This window comes from Pyrus communis, chromosome 6, assembly GCF_041283825.1.
Source record: "Pyrus communis isolate YQ-2024b chromosome 6, ASM4128382v1, whole genome shotgun sequence".
NCBI classification, from domain to species: domain Eukaryota; kingdom Viridiplantae; phylum Streptophyta; class Magnoliopsida; order Rosales; family Rosaceae; genus Pyrus; species Pyrus communis.
This window is the reverse complement of record NC_142570.1, coordinates 9,509,623-9,528,276: the sequence shown is the minus strand read 5'-3', so window position 1 is coordinate 9,528,276 and position 18,654 is coordinate 9,509,623. Positions and strand designations below refer to the sequence as shown.

General features: G+C 43.0%; 2 protein-coding genes across 2 annotated transcripts; one reads left to right on the top strand and one right to left on the bottom strand.

Moving 5' to 3' along the window:
* Positions 1-9,106: 9,106 nt before the first annotated feature.
* LOC148696255 (uncharacterized) lies at positions 9,107-13,172 on the bottom strand. Its single transcript, XM_088695168.1, has 5 exons — positions 12,351-13,172; positions 11,586-12,080; positions 11,391-11,480; positions 9,523-11,195; positions 9,107-9,431 (listed from the first exon to the last, which is right to left on the bottom strand). The coding sequence occupies exons 1-5, from the start codon at positions 13,170-13,172 to the stop codon at positions 9,107-9,109; spliced, it is 3,405 nt and encodes a 1,134-aa protein (XP_088551294.1).
* Positions 13,173-16,062: 2,890 nt separating this feature from the next.
* On the top strand, positions 16,063-18,445 carry LOC137711556 (reticulon-like protein B2). Its single transcript, XM_068450805.2, has 5 exons — positions 16,063-16,556; positions 17,171-17,351; positions 17,462-17,603; positions 17,832-17,901; positions 17,996-18,445. The coding sequence occupies exons 1-5, from the start codon at positions 16,340-16,342 to the stop codon at positions 18,160-18,162; spliced, it is 777 nt and encodes a 258-aa protein (XP_068306906.2). The 5' UTR covers positions 16,063-16,339; the 3' UTR covers positions 18,163-18,445.
* The last annotated feature ends 209 nt before the right edge of the window (positions 18,446-18,654 follow it).

Below are 18,654 nucleotides of genomic sequence, written 5' to 3'. Positions count from 1 at the left end.
TTAGGGGTAAAACCGGAAGTTCGAAAATTATTTTGTTTGGGCCAATCTTAACGGGCTGCTTTGACATGAAGTTTTGTCATAACCATTAAATAAAACTATTACTGTTGTGCCCTATATTTAATAGAAAGATGCGGCAAAGGGAAGAGAGAAGGATGGAGAATAGACTTGGGAATTGTGTGTTAATTCCCCAGTCGTTGTACCTTTATTTATAGTAATAAGGAGGAGAGAAACTTGTTCTCCAAGTAATATAAAGTATATTAGGAAGGATCTTCTAGATCCCAAAGGATTCCTATTCTATCTCTACTTAGGATTTACGCAATCACATATTGATAAGAACATATGTCGCAACGCTCCCCCTTGAGTGTGCAAATACTTAAGTAGACGGCGCATCAGATCTTCAGGCAAATGTAGAAGTAGTTGATGAAGTTGTCTTGTCTAGTCGGCACAAGTAGCAAATGCGAGTCTCAAAATGAACAGAAGAATGCATGAGTGGTAAAACTTACAAAATCTCGCTATGGCAAAACCCATAGGCTAAGGAGAAAAGTGAGAAGTTGCATTAAGTCAAAACTATACGTTTTCTGGACGCAAGTAGAAGAGCTCACAAGGATATGACCAGCCCAGGATAGGTGCCTCGTTAAAACCTAATTAGGTAGCAAAAACCCAGTGGGAAAAATGCTCCTAATCGTTGGAAAAAAACACGTACATTAAGATCAAGTAAGTATACTTCTGGATACTCCCCCTGAGTTTCACAAAACTTCCAAATGAAACTACAAGCATCGCAAATGAGAAGTTACGCATACTAATTCCTTGGACAAGCTTCTGGAATGTAGACTTCAATAGTGACTCCGTGTAGATGTTGGCAAGGTTGTCTGGGATTGGACTGCTTGACTTCAATCTTCTAATGCTCATGCTAATGTAGACATAATATGCTTGGTGTTGACTTGTTGGATGTATTATGATCTGGTCAATACATATAACGTTGTATTCATGGATCGTTGTTGGGACTCAACGATGGATGAAAATTGCAGAGATTTTGAATATGCTCAACAAGAGTTCTCGACCATATTTCTCACGTGATGAGACATAGTGAGTCTTGGAACGATTCAAAGGTTTCGCAACAAAAAGTCTATCTAGTTGACCTCCAAGATATTGCGATGTTCCTTAATGGTAAAGACTTAACCATTCGGGAACGTACCTTGTGAGATCAAACAGATGGTCTGATTCAGCAAATCTCACAAGGTAAGCATCATTCCCAAGATCAAGGGGGTGTGATCTATTCTAAGATGCATAGGGATAGATAAGCCCAAATTCTTAGTAACAGAAAAATGTCTTTAACACCAAATTTGGTGGTGGCGTGTTAGGTGCAGTGTTGCTTTATGCTAAAAGATTATCAGCACATAAGATGTTCGATCTAGTGCATTTGTGCTAAGTACAACAAATGCCCATGGTACTTAGATATGGCTACCTCACGTTGCAATATGGAACCTTATGCTTCATATCCTCCGTAAAGGTCTCATCTGCATCTAGCATATAGACGATCAGGGTATACTTAGACTTAACACCTTCTGGGTCTAGTTCGAGTGGTGGACCAGAATAACATCAAAACTAGCTCAAAACTTCAGGTCAAGGTAATGTTGAGGTTTTCCAAGATCAATCATCTTAAAGTCTAACTTTAGGTGCGAGTCAGTTTTCTCAACTCTAGCAATTTCTGATTTTGTACACGCAGGGGCATATATCCCTACTGATCAAATATTCACTTAGACGGGTATACCACATCCTTCCGGATAGTTTTGCATCCGTAAAGTGAAGGCCTCTCGAAAACCAAGAAGGTGTTATTGTGGTCTAGAACTATTTGAAGAAGTACATGTAAGTCATTTGGAAACTCCATGTAGGTTTGTATCAAGATCCCAGAAATACTACAACCACGTTTATAATGCTGCAATCAATCACATGACGTATGAAAGAAGCCTTGCGCTATAAGGCATCATATCGCACTACTTTGTAAGATCCCACATCGCCTAGGAGATTGATCCTTATATGTATATTCCCATCCTTACCTAGCACGAGGCATTTTGGGAGCTCACTGGTTTCGGGTTCCATAAGAACTCCGAAGTTAAGCGAGTAGCGCACGAGAGTACTCTCATAATGGGTGACCCACAGGGAAGTTCTCATGTGAGTTCCCAGAAACAAAACCATGAGGGCGTGGTCAAGGCCTAAAGCGGACAATATCGTGTTACTATAGTGGAGCGGGCCCGGGATGTGGTGAACCCTGGGCTGGGATATGACAATTTGGTATCAGAGCCTAACCCTGGTCGTGTGTGCAGACGAGCACGTCGGGCCCCTAAGGGAGGGTGGATTATAAGATCCCACATCGTCCAGGGGAGTGATCTTTATATGTATATTCATATTCCTACCTAGCACGAGGCCTTTTGGGAGCTCACTGGCTTCGAGTTCCATGGGAACTCCGAAGTTAAGCGAGTAGCGCACGAGAGCACTCCCATGATGAGTGACCCACTGGGAAGTTCTTATGTGAGTTCCCAGAAACAAAACTGTGAGGGCGTGGTCGGGGCCCAAAGCAGATAATATTGTGCTACGGTGGTGGAGCGGGCCCGAGATGTGGTGGACCCCGGGCTGGGATGTGACAACTTCATTTATCTTATTCATCATAGATTAATTCTTTTAGTTGATCAATCAGTTCTACGCCGACACTAATCAACGGAACGCGATTTGTTATCTTTGCTTTTCATTTACGTCGATAGTTACCATATAAATGAAACATCATCTATGATAATCTCATTCCAATTCCATATCTCATCCAAACTAGCATATTGGACGAAGAACTTCAGGTCTCAGGAGTAATCCAGATTTAATCTCATGAGATGCAAAGGTTTAAGACAGTGATTGAGGGGCAGATTTGTTTGTTCCATATTCCTCCATTTTTGCAGAAGTGAATCCTTAAACCGAGTGATCTGCCATGCTTCTGGCGCATGACAGATTGATTGGCTAGCCGCCAATGTACAAGGGTCGGCCACAATTGTGGCGTTCCTGCTTTTGGGATGAAGGTTCATTGTAAATTTGGTACATATCTTTGCAGGCACATTTGCAGCTGGTATATGTGATCTCGTCACTTTTACTAGATCAGAGGAAGTGTCTGGTTATACTCTGACGATCTAGATTGGGATCGATATGAGACATAGTGGGGACGTCCACAATAATTCGCGTTGTTTTTATCTCCCTCTAACGATGGGAAGACTATCTCATAAAAGTGACAATTCGCAAAATGAGCAGTAAAGAGATCGCCTGTCAAAGGTTCATAGTAACGAATATTAGAAGGAGAATCATAACCGACATAGATTTCCATCCTTTTTTATTTTGTACGTAAGGGTGGCGCAAATGTCATATAGACCGCACAACCAAAGACGCGTAGATGTGATATGTCGGGTTCGTATCTGGTAACCAACTAACACGCGGTTTATAAGGTTGGGTCATGACATGGCCCCAAGCAGAGATCAGGAACTTTGGTACGTATGACCAATCGATCGCGCAATCATTTGAAGGCATTTAATGAATGATTCTACTTGGTTGTTTTGGGTATGAACATGGGGTACTAGATGTTCAACTTCAAAACCCAACCAACATGTAATATCCATCGAAAGTTTTTCAATGTAAATTCCAAGGTTCTAAAAAACGCTAGGCGCTAGTCGGGCGACGGACTAGCGCCTAGCACCTAGGCGGCTAGGCGAGGTCTAAGCGGGCACCTAGGCGGCTTAGGCGGATTTCTAGTAAATTTCTTATATATCTTGTAAATAAGTGTATACTGATACTTACAAAAAATTATACTTGTATGAAATCCTTGAATAAGATAGTAAAAGATTAATAATATGCGTATCTCACAAGTCCAAAAAATCCATAGCACTTGATGCTATGAACTGATAGCCTGACAATCAATGTTTATTTAATGAGAAAAAAATTAATTTTTTGTCATGCTATTAATTTTTTGTAGATGGCAGCTAGTCTGCCCTTTGTCCTAGAAGAGATGAGTGCTCCATTAATAGCCTGACAACCTTTTTTCTTTAAGAAAAGTCAAGACTAGCTGTCCAAACTTGAATGGACAAAAAAAAAAAAATAATAATAATAAATTAAATAGTTTAAAAGTGATCATGTGGGTATGGAAAGAAGAGAGAGAAACTAATTCTCTCATCTTCTTCCTCTTCGCTAACACAGACCAGAAGCATGAAGTCCAGAAAAAACAGAAGCATTCATCCTTTCTCAAGTTCGAACACAGAAAAAATTGAAATTCGCAAACCACCTAGGCCACCCAGTCGCCCGCCTAGGTCACCTCGGTGCCCGCCTAATCCCTGTCCTAATTTTGCTTCTGATTTTGCGTTAATCCCCACGGTTGGCCACCGCCTAGCGCCTAGGTCAATTTTTAGAACATTGGTAAATTCTCCGACTTATCTAATCAAATAAATTTGATCAGATAATCAGGGTGGTGAGCACATCTAAGCTACTAGTGTGGAGAATGCAGCTTGTGGACAATAGCTACACGTGTGACCAACGTGTAGGAGTATCAACCAATACTATAAAGTATCTAAATAGTCCACAGAGTGGTTGAATTTGTCCACAAATGTCCCCTTTTGAATCCTTTGGATAAGCCTGAAAGGTTGTCAGGGGATGATTAGGTATGAAGTTAGCATAGAACCAGACAACTATCTTCCCCACAAAACATACCTAAGCATGAGTTAATTGTAGTCATATGTGGTAATTTCGTTAATTAACTCTTTATTCGAGAACAATAGTGACATCCAAACACCAATCTTAAATTCGAGAATAAAATAAATTATTCACAAAATAAATCAAAAAGACAAGGGGGTTCGGCCAATAGACCTTCCATGTCAAATTTTGCTCTTCCAAGTGTGTTACGTGGAGCAAAATTAGTCTCACAAATCAACTACGGGAATGGTACTCCTCAACAACATTGGTAGAAGCACTGAAAAGTGCATAACCAATGATCTATTCCATCAAAACGGAGTTAGATTCTACAAGGTTAAGGTTCGGGAATACTATCCCTTATTCTTGAAGTTTTTAGGTGGACGAGAAAGGTTTTCTTCCAGTCAAAATTCGATTGGATATAAACTTTAGGATTGTATTTATTCATGGACGTAAAGGTTTCAATCATGTTTTACTTCGGGCAAAAATTCATCTTTGCATGATTGGAAACAGTCCATAGCATGTCAAAGAGCCATAGAGTCCTCAACAGTGAGGTACTTCCATTTGATTTTGCTTCAGGCATAAGTCTTCGAATGAAGAACTGGCTACAATGATTTCACAACTAGTCGTAGTCAAGCAAGGTTTCATGTCTTGTATCCACATAAAGTAGTTTCTTGTTCGAAACTTCCAAATCAGTGAAATCGAACTTGTTAAGGTTCAACAATACGCTGAATGGCGGAAACAAGAATGTGATTGGTGTTTTAGGAAATAAAACTTCCATAAACATCAAAGTTAGAACATTTAGGTTCTAAGACATGGTTTGGTTTAAACGGATTTAAGCATGGAGAACTTCGGGTCTCAACATGAGTGTTGCTTGTTAAGAAACTTTAGGTTTCGATTCCAAAACTTTGGGTTCAAAAGTATGAACTTTAAGTTCATAATACCTGTAAACAAATGCAAGTTATATACAATACATAAATATAAAAAGCAGGAGAAAACAAATATAGTATAGTGGGTAACTTCGGGACCCTTTGTGTGAAGGGTTAGGGAAACGGCCCTAAATATATATATATATGGAGCTTCGGGTCCAAAAATATTATTTTTTTAGTTGACTGGGCTGTGGGCCGGAGAGAAAAATTGGCTTAACAAAACCCAGGCCCAAATATGGGCTAAGAAAGAAAAAGTGAAAACTAAATCCCAATTTATAGGGTTTAGGGTTTCATATGGGCTAACTAAAATAGGCCCAAAAGAAAAACATTTTTTTTTCATGAAGTGGACTGTAGGTCCAACTGGAAAAAAAAAGTTTGAAAGCCCAAAAAATAAAAGACTAAGCCCAAAGCCGAGAATGGGCTGCTAGGCTGGCTGCTTGATGCAGGCTAAAAACCAAAACGGGCAGTGAGGTCCTAAGCCCAAAACTGGGGCCCTTAGTTTCTAGACTCAAGCAGCAAAGGCTGCTGATTTGTAGGCCTAAAATACGGCTCCAAGTTGGGTGTGGGCCGAGAGCAATACAAGCCGAGGCCGTTGGGGTGTGAGATCCGAGTCCCTCTACGATGGGTGAGGGGTTTTGTCGGGAAACAATGAAGGCCGACCGCGTTATAGGGGACGACGGCGAGCATGGATCACAGAAGTCGAAGCCGTTGCCATGGAATCTAAAAAAAAACGAGACAACTTGGGAGGCTCCAAGAATCACAATGGGTGTCTAAAAAAAATTCAGTGAAGTGTTTCGACCGGGAAAATCGATCTTCGTCGTCAAGATCAACGGTGGTGGACAACTTCTGGCATCACCATTGTCCTGCAATCACCAAGATTTGGTGATGAGTGCGGCTGAGGGGGCAGTCCTCGATTCCGTCGAGATGCAAAGGGTTAGACACGGTGCGGTTCGGTGCGGTTCCACCCCTAAATTGGAACCGGAACCGAAATATATTAACGGTTCGATTTGGTGCGGTTCCACTTAAATTTATGACTAGAACATTACGGTTCGGTCTACACCGGTTCCGATTCGGTTCTTGCCGGTTTACGGTTCCTAATAATAAATTATTTGAACACCAAATCATTATGCATTCAAATACATCTTCTGATTACATAAAGTTGCATACAACACATCTTTTTTAATGCAAATGTCTTTGGTAGTGGCACTAAGTCAACAAAAAGAGACAACTAAAATACATATGCACTGGTCAATCAGTCAACAAACAAAAAAATGATGAAACAAATTGCAAGTTTTCAGACTTCAGAGAGCAAGCAAGAAGCAGCAGCTCCTGTACACAATTTTTCAATCTATTTTTCAACCTATTATACCATGACATATGTGTGTATATATTATTTATTTATTTATTATTAATAAAACGGTTTGGTTCGGTTCGGCCGGTTCTTGGTCATTCGAAACCGGAACCGGAACCGGTTTGAACGGTTTGGTTCGGTTTTTCACTCAAAGTTGACTTTTTCGGTCAACACGGTTTTTTTCGGTTTTTTTTCTTACGGTTCGATGCGGTTTTGCGGTTTGGCGGTTTTTATGCCCACCCCTAGGTTAGAGGAATAAGATGTCGTAAACGACGTCGTCCTTGCTGGAGCCAGGAGCTATGTGGCTCAACTAGGCTTGGCACGGTCGTGGGCTGCAAGCCATGGTTTTGACACAGGCCAGTGCAAGCTTGGTGCTCAAGCACTGGGCTCCCACAAATTAGGCCCAGTCTAAAGTAGACTAGGGCATCTAGGTCCATTAACATCTTTTTGTTTTTTCTTTCCTTTTTCTTCCTTATTCACACATATTCAATTCACATAATAGCAAAATTATGGATATAATGCATAAACAATTTATGTAGAATCTAAAATTTGTAAATCGTAAAGTTGGGTTTTGCATTATAGTGAAGGTTCATGCAATCAAGGCTGAAAAAATATCGAGATAAAAACCGTTGTTTTAAAAGAACCTGGATTTCGTGATGAATATTGTGAACGGGTTTGTAGGGGTTATTTCTTCAATTTTGGCTTTCATCTTCAAGCTTGTATCACGTCCAACATAAGAAAAATAAATAAATTGAATCAATAGAAGTATATGAATTCAATAAAATCAAAATTTAATCAATTAAAAAAAAAAATTGAAACGTAATACTCCCCTGATTGATGGAGAATAGAGTTGAGGAATTGTGTGTTAATTCCCCTGTCCTTGTGCCTTTATTTATAGTAATAAGGAGGAGAGAAACTTGCTCTCCAAGTAATACAAAGTATATTAGGAAAGATCTTCTATGTCACATCCCAGGCTTGGCACCGTTGTAGCACAATATTGTCCGCTTTAGGCCCCGACCACATCCTCAAGGTTTGGTTACTAGGAACTCACACGAGAACTCTCAGTGGGTCACCTATCCTAGGAATGCTCTCGCCCTGAATTCGCTCAACTTCGAAGTTTCGATGAAAGTCGAAGTCAGTGAGTTCCCAAAAGTTCTTGTGCTATATGGAGGTAGGTATGTACATATTAGGCACATCACCCCATCTCCGTTGGTCGATGTGGGATGTTACAATCCACCCCCTTAGGGGCCCGACGTCCTCGTTGGCATATTCGCACCACACGATAGAGTGGCTCTAATACCATTCTATCACATCCCAAACTGGCTCTGCCGTAGCATGATATTGTCTGCTTTAGGCCACGCCCTCACAGTTATGTTTTTGGGTTTCGGCATGAGAACTTCCCAGTAGGTCACCCATCCTAGGATTGCTCTCGCCCAAACTCGTTTAACTTCGAAGTTCCGATGGAATCCGAAGCTAGTGAGTTCCCAAAATGCCTCGTGCTATATGGAGGTAGGCATGTACATATAAGGCACATCACCCTCTCTCCGTTGGTCGATGTGGAATATTTCATTATAAATCCCAAAGGATTCCTATTCTATCTTTGCTTAGGATTTACGCAATCACATATTGATAAGAACATATGTCACACCAATTACCTAATTTTTGGTTAAAATTTAAAATATTGAAGCTTTTTTCATTAATTTTCTTTATTAAATTTTCCAACAAAATTGAATTTGACCAAAGAAAAAAAAACAAAAACTGAATTTAATATTTGCTTAAGAGCTAAGCTTTTCGCACAGGACCACGTACTATTAAGGTCTAGTTGTATTCATCTTCACTTTTAAGTGATAAGTTTTAGATTTGATATTATGCAAAGGTAAATTTTTTATTTTTTTATTTTTTGGAAACCAAATACCATATCATAAATAGGCCTACGGAGAGGCAAACATAATAACAATACCAAGCAGTGTCAAGGGATAAACCACAACGACCCCTCCACCAAGTAGAGGCGTCACCCCCATCACCACCCTAACCCATTAATGAGGGCAAGGTAATCCGTCATTGTTCAATACATAGACCAACGAAGATGGGGGCCTAACGACCCAAACAACATCACTCATCTCCGAAAAACCAATCGATGCAATCTTGTGAGCCACGCCATTAGCAGACCGTGGCACCCAAGACCATCGGCAATCAAAGAAATCCCCCCCCCCAACTGTTTAACCCGAGCCAGCACCGGGTATGCCTCCCAACTACCCATAGACAGCGAGCTAGAAAGACATTTAATCGCATCCAAGGAGTCCGATTCCAGAATTACATACCTTACACCCAGCTCTGCACCGAGCCTGCACCCGTGCAACAATGCAGAAGCCTCCGCTGCTGCAGCATAAGGAGCAGTAATAGGATGCCGCGCAGCAGCCACGAACTTACTCTCCATGTCCCTCACAATCAATCCAACAAAACCCTTTTTTTAATGCTTTGGACCAGCTAGCATCCACATTTATCTTCACAAAAGGGTAGGCCGGAGCGCACCATCTCGTAACTTGAATGTTCCTCCTTCCGTCACCCCCTCCTCTATCCCCATCCTTTGCCTTTGCACTAAAAAACGAGCTCACCGCCGCAGAGACAGCAGCCAGGACCTTTAACGGGTTAATGGGCACCCCTTTAAAAACAAAATCACAGCGAGCCTTCCAAATGCACCAACAGGTAAAAACAATATAAGATTGTCTCCACATTATATCTCCAGAGTTGCATAAATTTGGAGAGAAAACCCCCTGAATCCAGTCCGACCAAGAAGGGAGAGAAAGACGATCCATTTTATAACCCAATGCCCCTCCAAACCAAATTGGCTCAACCCAAGAGCAGGAAAGGAAAATGTGCTCAATGGTTTCATCATGGCAGCAGCAAATAGGACAAGAAGAGGTTTGAGAGGACCTTCGTCGGAACAGTGCCTCCCGAGTAGGAAGACAATTATGAACAGTAAGCCACAAGAAATGCCGTAACTTGGGGGGCACCTCCAGCTTCCAGATCACCTTCCAAAACGCTTTGGGAACCCCACGAACAGAAGGCCGACGCAAATCCCTTCTCGCCAGCGATCTTCCTTGCAGCCATCTGTATCCTGACTTGACCGAATAAGAGCCGTTCTTACTCGTATCCCATATAAGTCTATCTTTACGACTTAAATCTCCAAGATGCGTCTCCTCAATCGCCTGCATAGCCTCCCCCGATATGAAAGGTTGTAAAAAGTTAATATTCCACCGCCCCGACTCCGGACAGATAAGTGCACTGACCCTTAAACTGGGAGTAACCGCAACCTGGCCAACCGGCTTCGGGTGTCCAAGGGGCAAGGATGGAAGCCACCTATCCTGCCACACCCGCACCTCCTGACCACCCAATATCTGCCAATGTGAGCCCTCCCTAATCAGGTCCCTGCCACAGATGAGGCTGCTCCACGCCCAAGAGGCCCGCCCCCCCTTCTTTGCATCCCAGATCGAGCTATGTGGAAAATACCGAGCCTTAATCACCTTAGCCCATAGCGAATCCGGTTCCGTGATTAAACGCCAGCACTGTTTAGCAAGCAGAGCATCATTAAATTCCTGAAAATTTCTGAAGCCTAAACCACCCATGTCTTTTGGCAAACCCAAAACCTCCTTTGAAACCCAGTGAATCTTGTGGGCTCCTTCCTTGCATCCCCACCAAAACCCAGCCACCAACGCATCCAATTCCTTACAAACAGCGGCTGGGAATTTGAAAATGCACATTGGGTATGCCGGGATAGCTTGGATAACAGCCTTAATTAAAACCTCTTTACCGGCACGGGAAAGAGTATTTTGTTTCCACCCTTGTAGCTTTTCCATTACTCTTCCTTTTACATAAGCAAGACCACGCTTTTTCGACCGACCCCATATGGTAGGGACCCCCAAATATGTTCCCGGATTGATTACTACCTTCATATCAAGGGCGTTCCCCATCTGCTCAGCATTCACCTTCGGAACGTTAGCCCCAAAAAATACACTGGATTTCTCCAAATTTACCTTCTGCCCCGACGCCACACAAAAATTGTCCAGCAGATGTCTTAAATTCCCGCAGTTTTTCATATCAGCCCGCAAAAACAGAAGGGTATCATCCGCAAAGAAGAGGTGAGAAATCACGGGTCCGGATCCACCTATTTTGACACCCTCCAACCTCCTTTGGTCAACCGCACCCTGAATCAGTTTGGAAAGAACTTCCCCCACCAAAATAAATAAATAAGGAGAAAGAGGATCCCCCTAACGGAGACCCCGCGAGGGAGCAAAGGACTTTCCAGCCTGCCCATTTAGGAGAACAGCGAACTTCACAGACGAAACACAACCACTAATTAACGATCTCCATCTACTGCAAAAACCCATTCTTTCCATTACCGCATCCAAAAAATCCCATTCAACCCTATCATACGCCTTCTGCATATCAAGTTTAATCCCCATTTCAAATCTATTCCGAGCTTTCCTTCCCTTCAGATAATGAAACATCTCATGGGCTATGCCAATACAATCCTGAATTTGTCTACCCGTCACAAAAGCATTCTGAGAAGGAGAGATGATTTTAGGTAATAATACCTTCAACCGGTTAGCAAGAATCTTTGACAGAATTTTGTACGAGTAGTTGCACAGGCTAATCGGTCTGAATTGCGACACAACTTCAGGATTCGGGACTTTGGGAATTAGCACCACATGAGTCTGATTTATCAAACTCGAACCCGCAGCATCCTGAATCAAATCTCTAACCAAAGCAGAAACACCCTCCCGCACAATCTCCCAGTATGTCTGATAAAATATCCCTTGGAAACCATCGGGGCCAGGAGCCTTCAGCCCTCCTATATTCCCAGCCGCCGCCTTTATCTCCTCCTCCGTGACTGGTGCAATTAGCGCCTCATTCATTTCTGGCGAGACCGATGGATTAATGCAATCTAGGAGCGACCCCCAGTTACGATCCCCTGCCGAGCTAAAAACTGAAGTGAAGTGATTATCCACCAACTGACGCACCTGAGCCGGACTCTCCACCCAGTTCCCATTCTCATCCCTAAGCTTCACTATCTTATTTCTCCTCCGCCTCTGAAGGGTTGAAGAGTGAAAAAACTGAGTGTTAGCATCCCCCTCCCTCAACCATTTTACCCTCGATCACTGGCACCAATAACTCTCCTCTTGGAGTCTTAACTCATCAATCCGCCGAGATATTTCCCTTATCTCATCATAGTTTGGACCCCAGTCCCGCTGGAGCAAATCTAACTGGGAAAGAAGATCATGGATCCTGCTACCTCGCCCCATAAACTTAGTGTGATTCCACCTGCTTAAACGATAGCGGCAATCGTTTAAAGATCTCACCCACCTGTACACAGGGCTGCCATTATGCCGCCGATCCCAGCACTTTTCCACCAAATTCTTACACTCTTCCTCCGAGACCCAATACGCCTCAAACCTGAACATCTTCCTTCCTTTCTGCCCTTCAATATTGGAAATAAGAATAACTGGGCAGTGGTCCGATGATAAAACCATGTCATGCATAACTTGGGAGTTCGGCCAGAGTTGCTGCCACTTCTTATTCGCCATGACCCTGTCTAACCTCTCCTCCACCCAATCCCCTTTTCTCATCCCTCTCCACGTAAAGGTCGGCCCATTGAAACCCAAGTCCATCAACTGAGAGGAAGACAGAAACTCTTCTAAGAACCTAGGCCTGTTGTACAAAACCTCAACTCCACCAGACTTCTCATGATCCCACAGGAATTCGTTGAAGTCCCCGCCACAAATCCAAGGAATGTCCGTGGGGGTAAAGTGGTTAACCATCCATTCCCAAAACAGATTTTTCTCACCTCTATACGGCGTTCCATACACACCCGTAATCCGACTCCAATGCATTTGCCCTTTAATTCTCATCACAGCATCAATAATATGCTTGGACGAAAAGATAATATTAACCTCCAGATTGTCCTCCCACCACAAGCTCAATCCTCCAGAACTTCCAACTGGCGAAACATCAAATCCATGAACATAACCCAATCTCCTCCTCACCCCTAGAATTCTATGATCTTTCATCTTAGTCTCCGATAAAAAGATCATAGAGGGTCTCTTTTTGCGAATAAGCCCATGAAGAGCCCTGACTGTCGTGTTCGACCCTAGCCCACGACAGTTCCAGAAGATATAACTCATGGCTGGCCTGCGGCTGTTGAAGGCCAGCCGCTACCGCCCCGAGCCCACTTGCCCGCCTTCCGTGTCACCATCCTACCTTTATCAAAGTCCGACCCCCCTTCCATTACATCTTGTCTTCCAGTATTCTCACTTATTTCTTCCTTATTTTCCTCCGCCGTACGGTTCGCTCTTTCCATCGTTAGCCCTCCATCCTTGCTGTTTAACCTCCTTCCTATCTCTGCCTCCCTACCTTGGCAGTTCTCCTCCGTAACCGGGCCCTTGAGTTTCTTCTGTGGAGCTTGAGTGAGCACCAAATCCTGTGCTTCCCCACTTCTTTTACTGCCCCAGATTGGGTCCTCACCCTGGGCGGACAAAGTGTCATTGCCCCCCTGGACATCGCCCGATTGTCCTTCACCCACTGTTTTGATGCTTTCCATTTCAGAGCAGGAAGACGAATCCTCTCCCTCCCCCCGCATTCTTCTACGCCATTTTTTTTGACCTGTGCCACGACTCTGAGATGCTCCCCCAGTCTCAGTGGTTTGATTACTCTCCATTCTTTGTGAGTTTGACATTCGTAATCTACCTTGATTCTGTGCAGACATGAAACCCGGTTCGCGCACCGCCCCAGCCTGCCGGCGTTCCCCCCTGCCCACACACTCCACTCTCGTTGGTATCACCACTTCTCTTATCGGCGACGCCTTAATCCACTCTCCATACGCTACCTCCCCTTCTCCAGGCATCTCAGCGGAGCATTCTGTATTGATATGCCCAATCCGTCCACACTTGTAGCAGAAATCTTGAAGCCGTTCATACCGAAATTCCACCCAGGTTTCCTTATTTGACTCCCTTCGAATCCAACAACCTTTGAATAATGGCTTCTCCGTATCAACTAAGATTCTTACTCGTACAAATCCATGAGCGTGTCCGGGATCTTCCATGACTATAAATTTCCCAGCCTCTTTGATTACACGCTGAACATTCTCAACAGAGGCTAAGCCCAGCGGGATTCCCCTTATTTGAGTCCAAAATGGAACAGCATTCAACTCCAACTCCTCTAAGGCGAGCTCCGGAGGCCATTTCACGATCGAGAACACCTTCTTCATCACTGCCCAGGGGACCTGCTCAATGATCTTTGAAGCCACATTTTCATCTTTGACCGCAATAATAAATACATTCTCCCTTACCCATTTTATTTCCACCTCACCCAATTCTTTCCAAGCCGCTCTAAGAATATTCCTGACTCCCCATTTGTTCACTGGTTTATGCGTAAATACTTTCCCAACCAATTTAACTCCCTGCTCCATAGTTGATAACTCCAGTGTTTGGTTCAGTTGAACCACCAGTTCATCCACCCCACTAGTCGCCATCACACTGTAACACCTCTGCCCCACTCGCCCAGCCTGAGACGTAGAAGAAACCTTTACTTTCTGTAAACAACCTCAGACCACACTTATAAGCCACCCAGTATACCAGCTAATCCCTTTCTTCAACTCGGCTAAAAAAATCAACACAACTATGGTATCCACAGCAATGCAACCAATCGACCAACCTTACTGGTGGTACACCACTCCTCCCAATCGCTGCAGCCCCCACTCCCCAACCAAAGTGGATCGGAGTTATCACCCCTGCAATAATCAAAGGTCTCAGCAGATCGATGGCATCAAAAGTCTCAAAGGCAGTGTATGACCTTTCTACCGAAACTACTCATCCATCGGCCTCATTCTTCTCTCTGAGGCTTAGACCTCATTCATACGCCCGAAAGACCAGTCCTCTTTTTAGACTCCCAAAATCAGAAACCACCCACTCATACACACACACACACACACACCCTCAAGATGGATCACCCATTCCATTCCTCTCTCGGATCACCCCAGCAATCCCCATCACCCTCGATACTGAAATTGTCAAAATATGAAACCCCACCCCTGTCCACCTACAGACCCAGCCTCCGCAACCCAGACTGACATACTTTATGATTCCCACTCCAATCACAGCGCCCACCCCAGTACCCCCAAAGAGAGTCACCCTAAATTGATAAAACCCCAACCCACCCCAGTCCCCCTCGAAGAGAGAGTCACCCTAAAATTGAGACGCCGCACCCCCTTACCGTCACCATACACCCTTACAGCATCCCCCCTACTTCCTACCAGTATGATAGCAGCCCACCGCCCCAGGTAATACTCACTACATCTGCAGCCCCAAAACGCACAGACCACAAATCCAAATTGACAGAATCAAACCCCCCACTCAGATCAGCACAACATCCCCTGCAGCCCTCGCGGGGTAGATCGACCTAGGTTGAAGAATCCCAATCCCGATCCGTCACCCTAGGCCTTCTCTCCACCAACCTCCCTGCTTCCAGAGACTCAGTTGCCCACCACCCAGTAGATCAAAGCCCAAAAGCTTGACCGGAGAAGCACATAACACAGATCGAAACACTAACCTGTAATCACACGCACAAGGGCGGAACTCACGAATAAGCAAGCACTCTCACACCAGGAACTGACGTGTGTTCAAGGTTGCTCGATCAGACTCTCACCAAGAAGAGAAATACGCTCACAGAGGAGGGCTCTCACGGCGGAGAGAAGGCTCTCACGGCGGAGAGAAAGCTCTCACAGAGGAGAGATAGACTTGGGAAGTTAATAATAATGCTGTTTTTTATGCAAAGGTAAATTTGAACCATATTATTACTAACATCTTGTGAGGCTGAACCTATCTCCTATGTTAATGTAATAATATCGTTTTAGGCGAATTTGAACCATATTATTGTTAACTCATTATGAGGCTAAACTCATCCTTTTATTTTAGTGTAGATAAATATAGTAATAATATCGTTCTTAAAAAAATAAAAAAATAAAAAAATAAAAAAATTCTATGGGCCAATTGTTCGCCATACGTGGTGGCATGCCATAAGTCCAAAAATGTCACACATGTGATTTGAGACAACGCCTCTCCTGCCGCCACGTACGCAGAACCCCCGTGGCCGGACCAACGGAGATTGTCGTCGAATCTCACGGCCGTTAATTTTAGCGGCTCGTATTAATTAGCGTATGGGGTTTATATCCCGCCTATTTAAACGCGGGAAAGAGAGCGACTGAGAGTGAGGAAATTAAGAAACGCTAAAAAAGAAACGGATAGTATTCTTTTGGTTCTTTGTTTGGGGATTGTGAAACGGCAGCGTTTTTGCAATGGCGGAGCGTACGGACGGAGTGAAGGCGGCGGAGTCTTTGATGGACAGGATATCCGACAAGATCCACGGCCACGATTCGTCGTCGGTGGTGCCGTCGTCGGGAGTGGTGCACGACAAGGGCATTGGCGGTGGCCATTCAACGTCGTTGAAGTCCAAGGTTAACAGGCTCTTTGGGAGGGAGAAGCCCGTGCACCACGTCTTCGGTGGCGGAAAAGGTATCGTATGGGAATCGAAACGTTTCTTTCTGATCTTTCTGCTAATGCATCTAGATCTGGTGAATGAAGCTTGTAGATTTGATTAATTGCTAATTAAGATTTTAATTTTTAATTGAAATTGGACTTTTCTTTGGTAATGTTCTTAATTCGCTTCTGTTAATGCTCTGGGAGTGATTTTCTGTTTGTTTGTTTTATTAAATTATGATTATTGTGTATATATTAAGTTGGGGTTACTTTGTTAATGGTGTTAATTCGTTTTTTAATCTTTTTCCAGTTTTGCCAATCCCACTAATTTTTTAACTGAACCTTTCTAATCGTGTTTTGCGTCGGGTTAACTTTTCTGTATAATGGCATTTCGGTTACGTGGTTTGGATTTTATCGAAAATTTGCAAGAAATGCAATTTATGTTTTTGGTTTGATGTAAAATTGATTGACATTCTTCTTCCAGTTTTGCTAATCCAACTAATTATTTTACTGAACCTTGTGTTGGGTTAACTATTTTGCAAAATGACATTTTGATTACGTGGTTTTGTATTTCCGCGATCCAAAATGTGCAAGAAATGAAAGTTTTTTTTTGTTATGGTATGATGAAAAATTGAATGATTATGTCACAGCGGCTGATGTTTTCCTGTGGAGGGACAAGAAGGCGTCCGCAGGTGTTCTTATCGCCTTAACGATCATATGGGTTTTCTTTGAATTGTTTGAATACCACCTGCTGACTCTGGTCTCCCACTTGTTGATTCTTGGGATTGCTTCGTTGTTCTTATGGTCCAACGCTTCAACCTTCATTAACAAGTAAGCATGTGTTCGATTCTTTTGTTTTTTTGTTCTGTTTGTGTTCGGGTGTGAAGATCTCGATTTTATATGTTGGAATGATTCACTTAGCACCAATTTGTTACATTCAGGTCTCCACCCCACATTCCACAAGTTCAAATTCCAGAAAAGTCGGTTCTACAGATTGCGTCTGTAATCACAATGGAGATCAATCGGGCTTTTGTTATCCTGCGGGAGATTGCTTCTGGCAAGGATCTGAAGCAGTTCCTCTCTGTATGTTTATTGTGCTCTAGCTCTTTCTTTTCTAATTGATGGTGTTCATGTTACTCCGCGATTCATGATGATGATTTAATTGTTGCTTGATTTGCAATTTGATTGTAAATAACTGTGGAATATATGAATTGGAATCTGTATTCGTATGAGAGGGATGTTTTAGATATCATTGTGGTGATTTGATTGTTCATGTTTTTCGTATTTGTGGATGGTGTTATGGTCGATTAGGTGATTGCTGGATTGTGGGTTGTGTCTGTCTTGGGCAAGTGGTACAACTTCTTGACCTTGGTGTACATAGGTAAGGAAACTACATTGTACATATTAGTTATGACTACAATTTGCCATTTCTTTCTGCGCACGTTCTTACCATAGTGTTGATTCTTTCTTCACAGCGGTGGTTTTGCTCTTCACGCTGCCTGTATTCTACGAGAAATACGACGACCAGGTGGATGCAGTTGCGGAGAAGGCACTGATTGAGATCAAGAAACAGTATGCAGTATTTGACGCGAAGGTTATGAGTAAAATTCCTAGGGGGCAATTGAAGGACAAGAAGTTTTAGATTGGATGTCGTGCAGCGGTTCTATTAGCTGACATATTTTGTTAGCCGTGCTTTGCCAGGGTGTTTTGCACATCTTATCCATGATTGCTTAGGGTCCTCTTCTCCATTCGCGAGTCCATTGGATTCACGATGGGGATGAATTTGTGAATTTGTTTTACGTACTTGTTTTCGCTACATATATGATAATTTTGGTTTTATTTTTCATGGAGATTTTGATATGTGTGATCTGGTGATCATGCTAGTACACTTCAAATCAATGATTATTCTGTACATTTGGGTTTCAGTTTCTTCTTTGCTTAATGTCTGTTGTTGGATGGAATGATTTTGTGATTGTTCATAAAAGTGAGATTTTATTCACACACTCCAAATTACTTACCCCACACCCTTATAATTTTTTTAATATTTGTTTATCAAGTGTTAGTGTTGTGTAAAATATTAAAAAGTATATTAAACAAATAAAAGGGTGTGCGAAAAGTAATTTGAAGTGTGAAT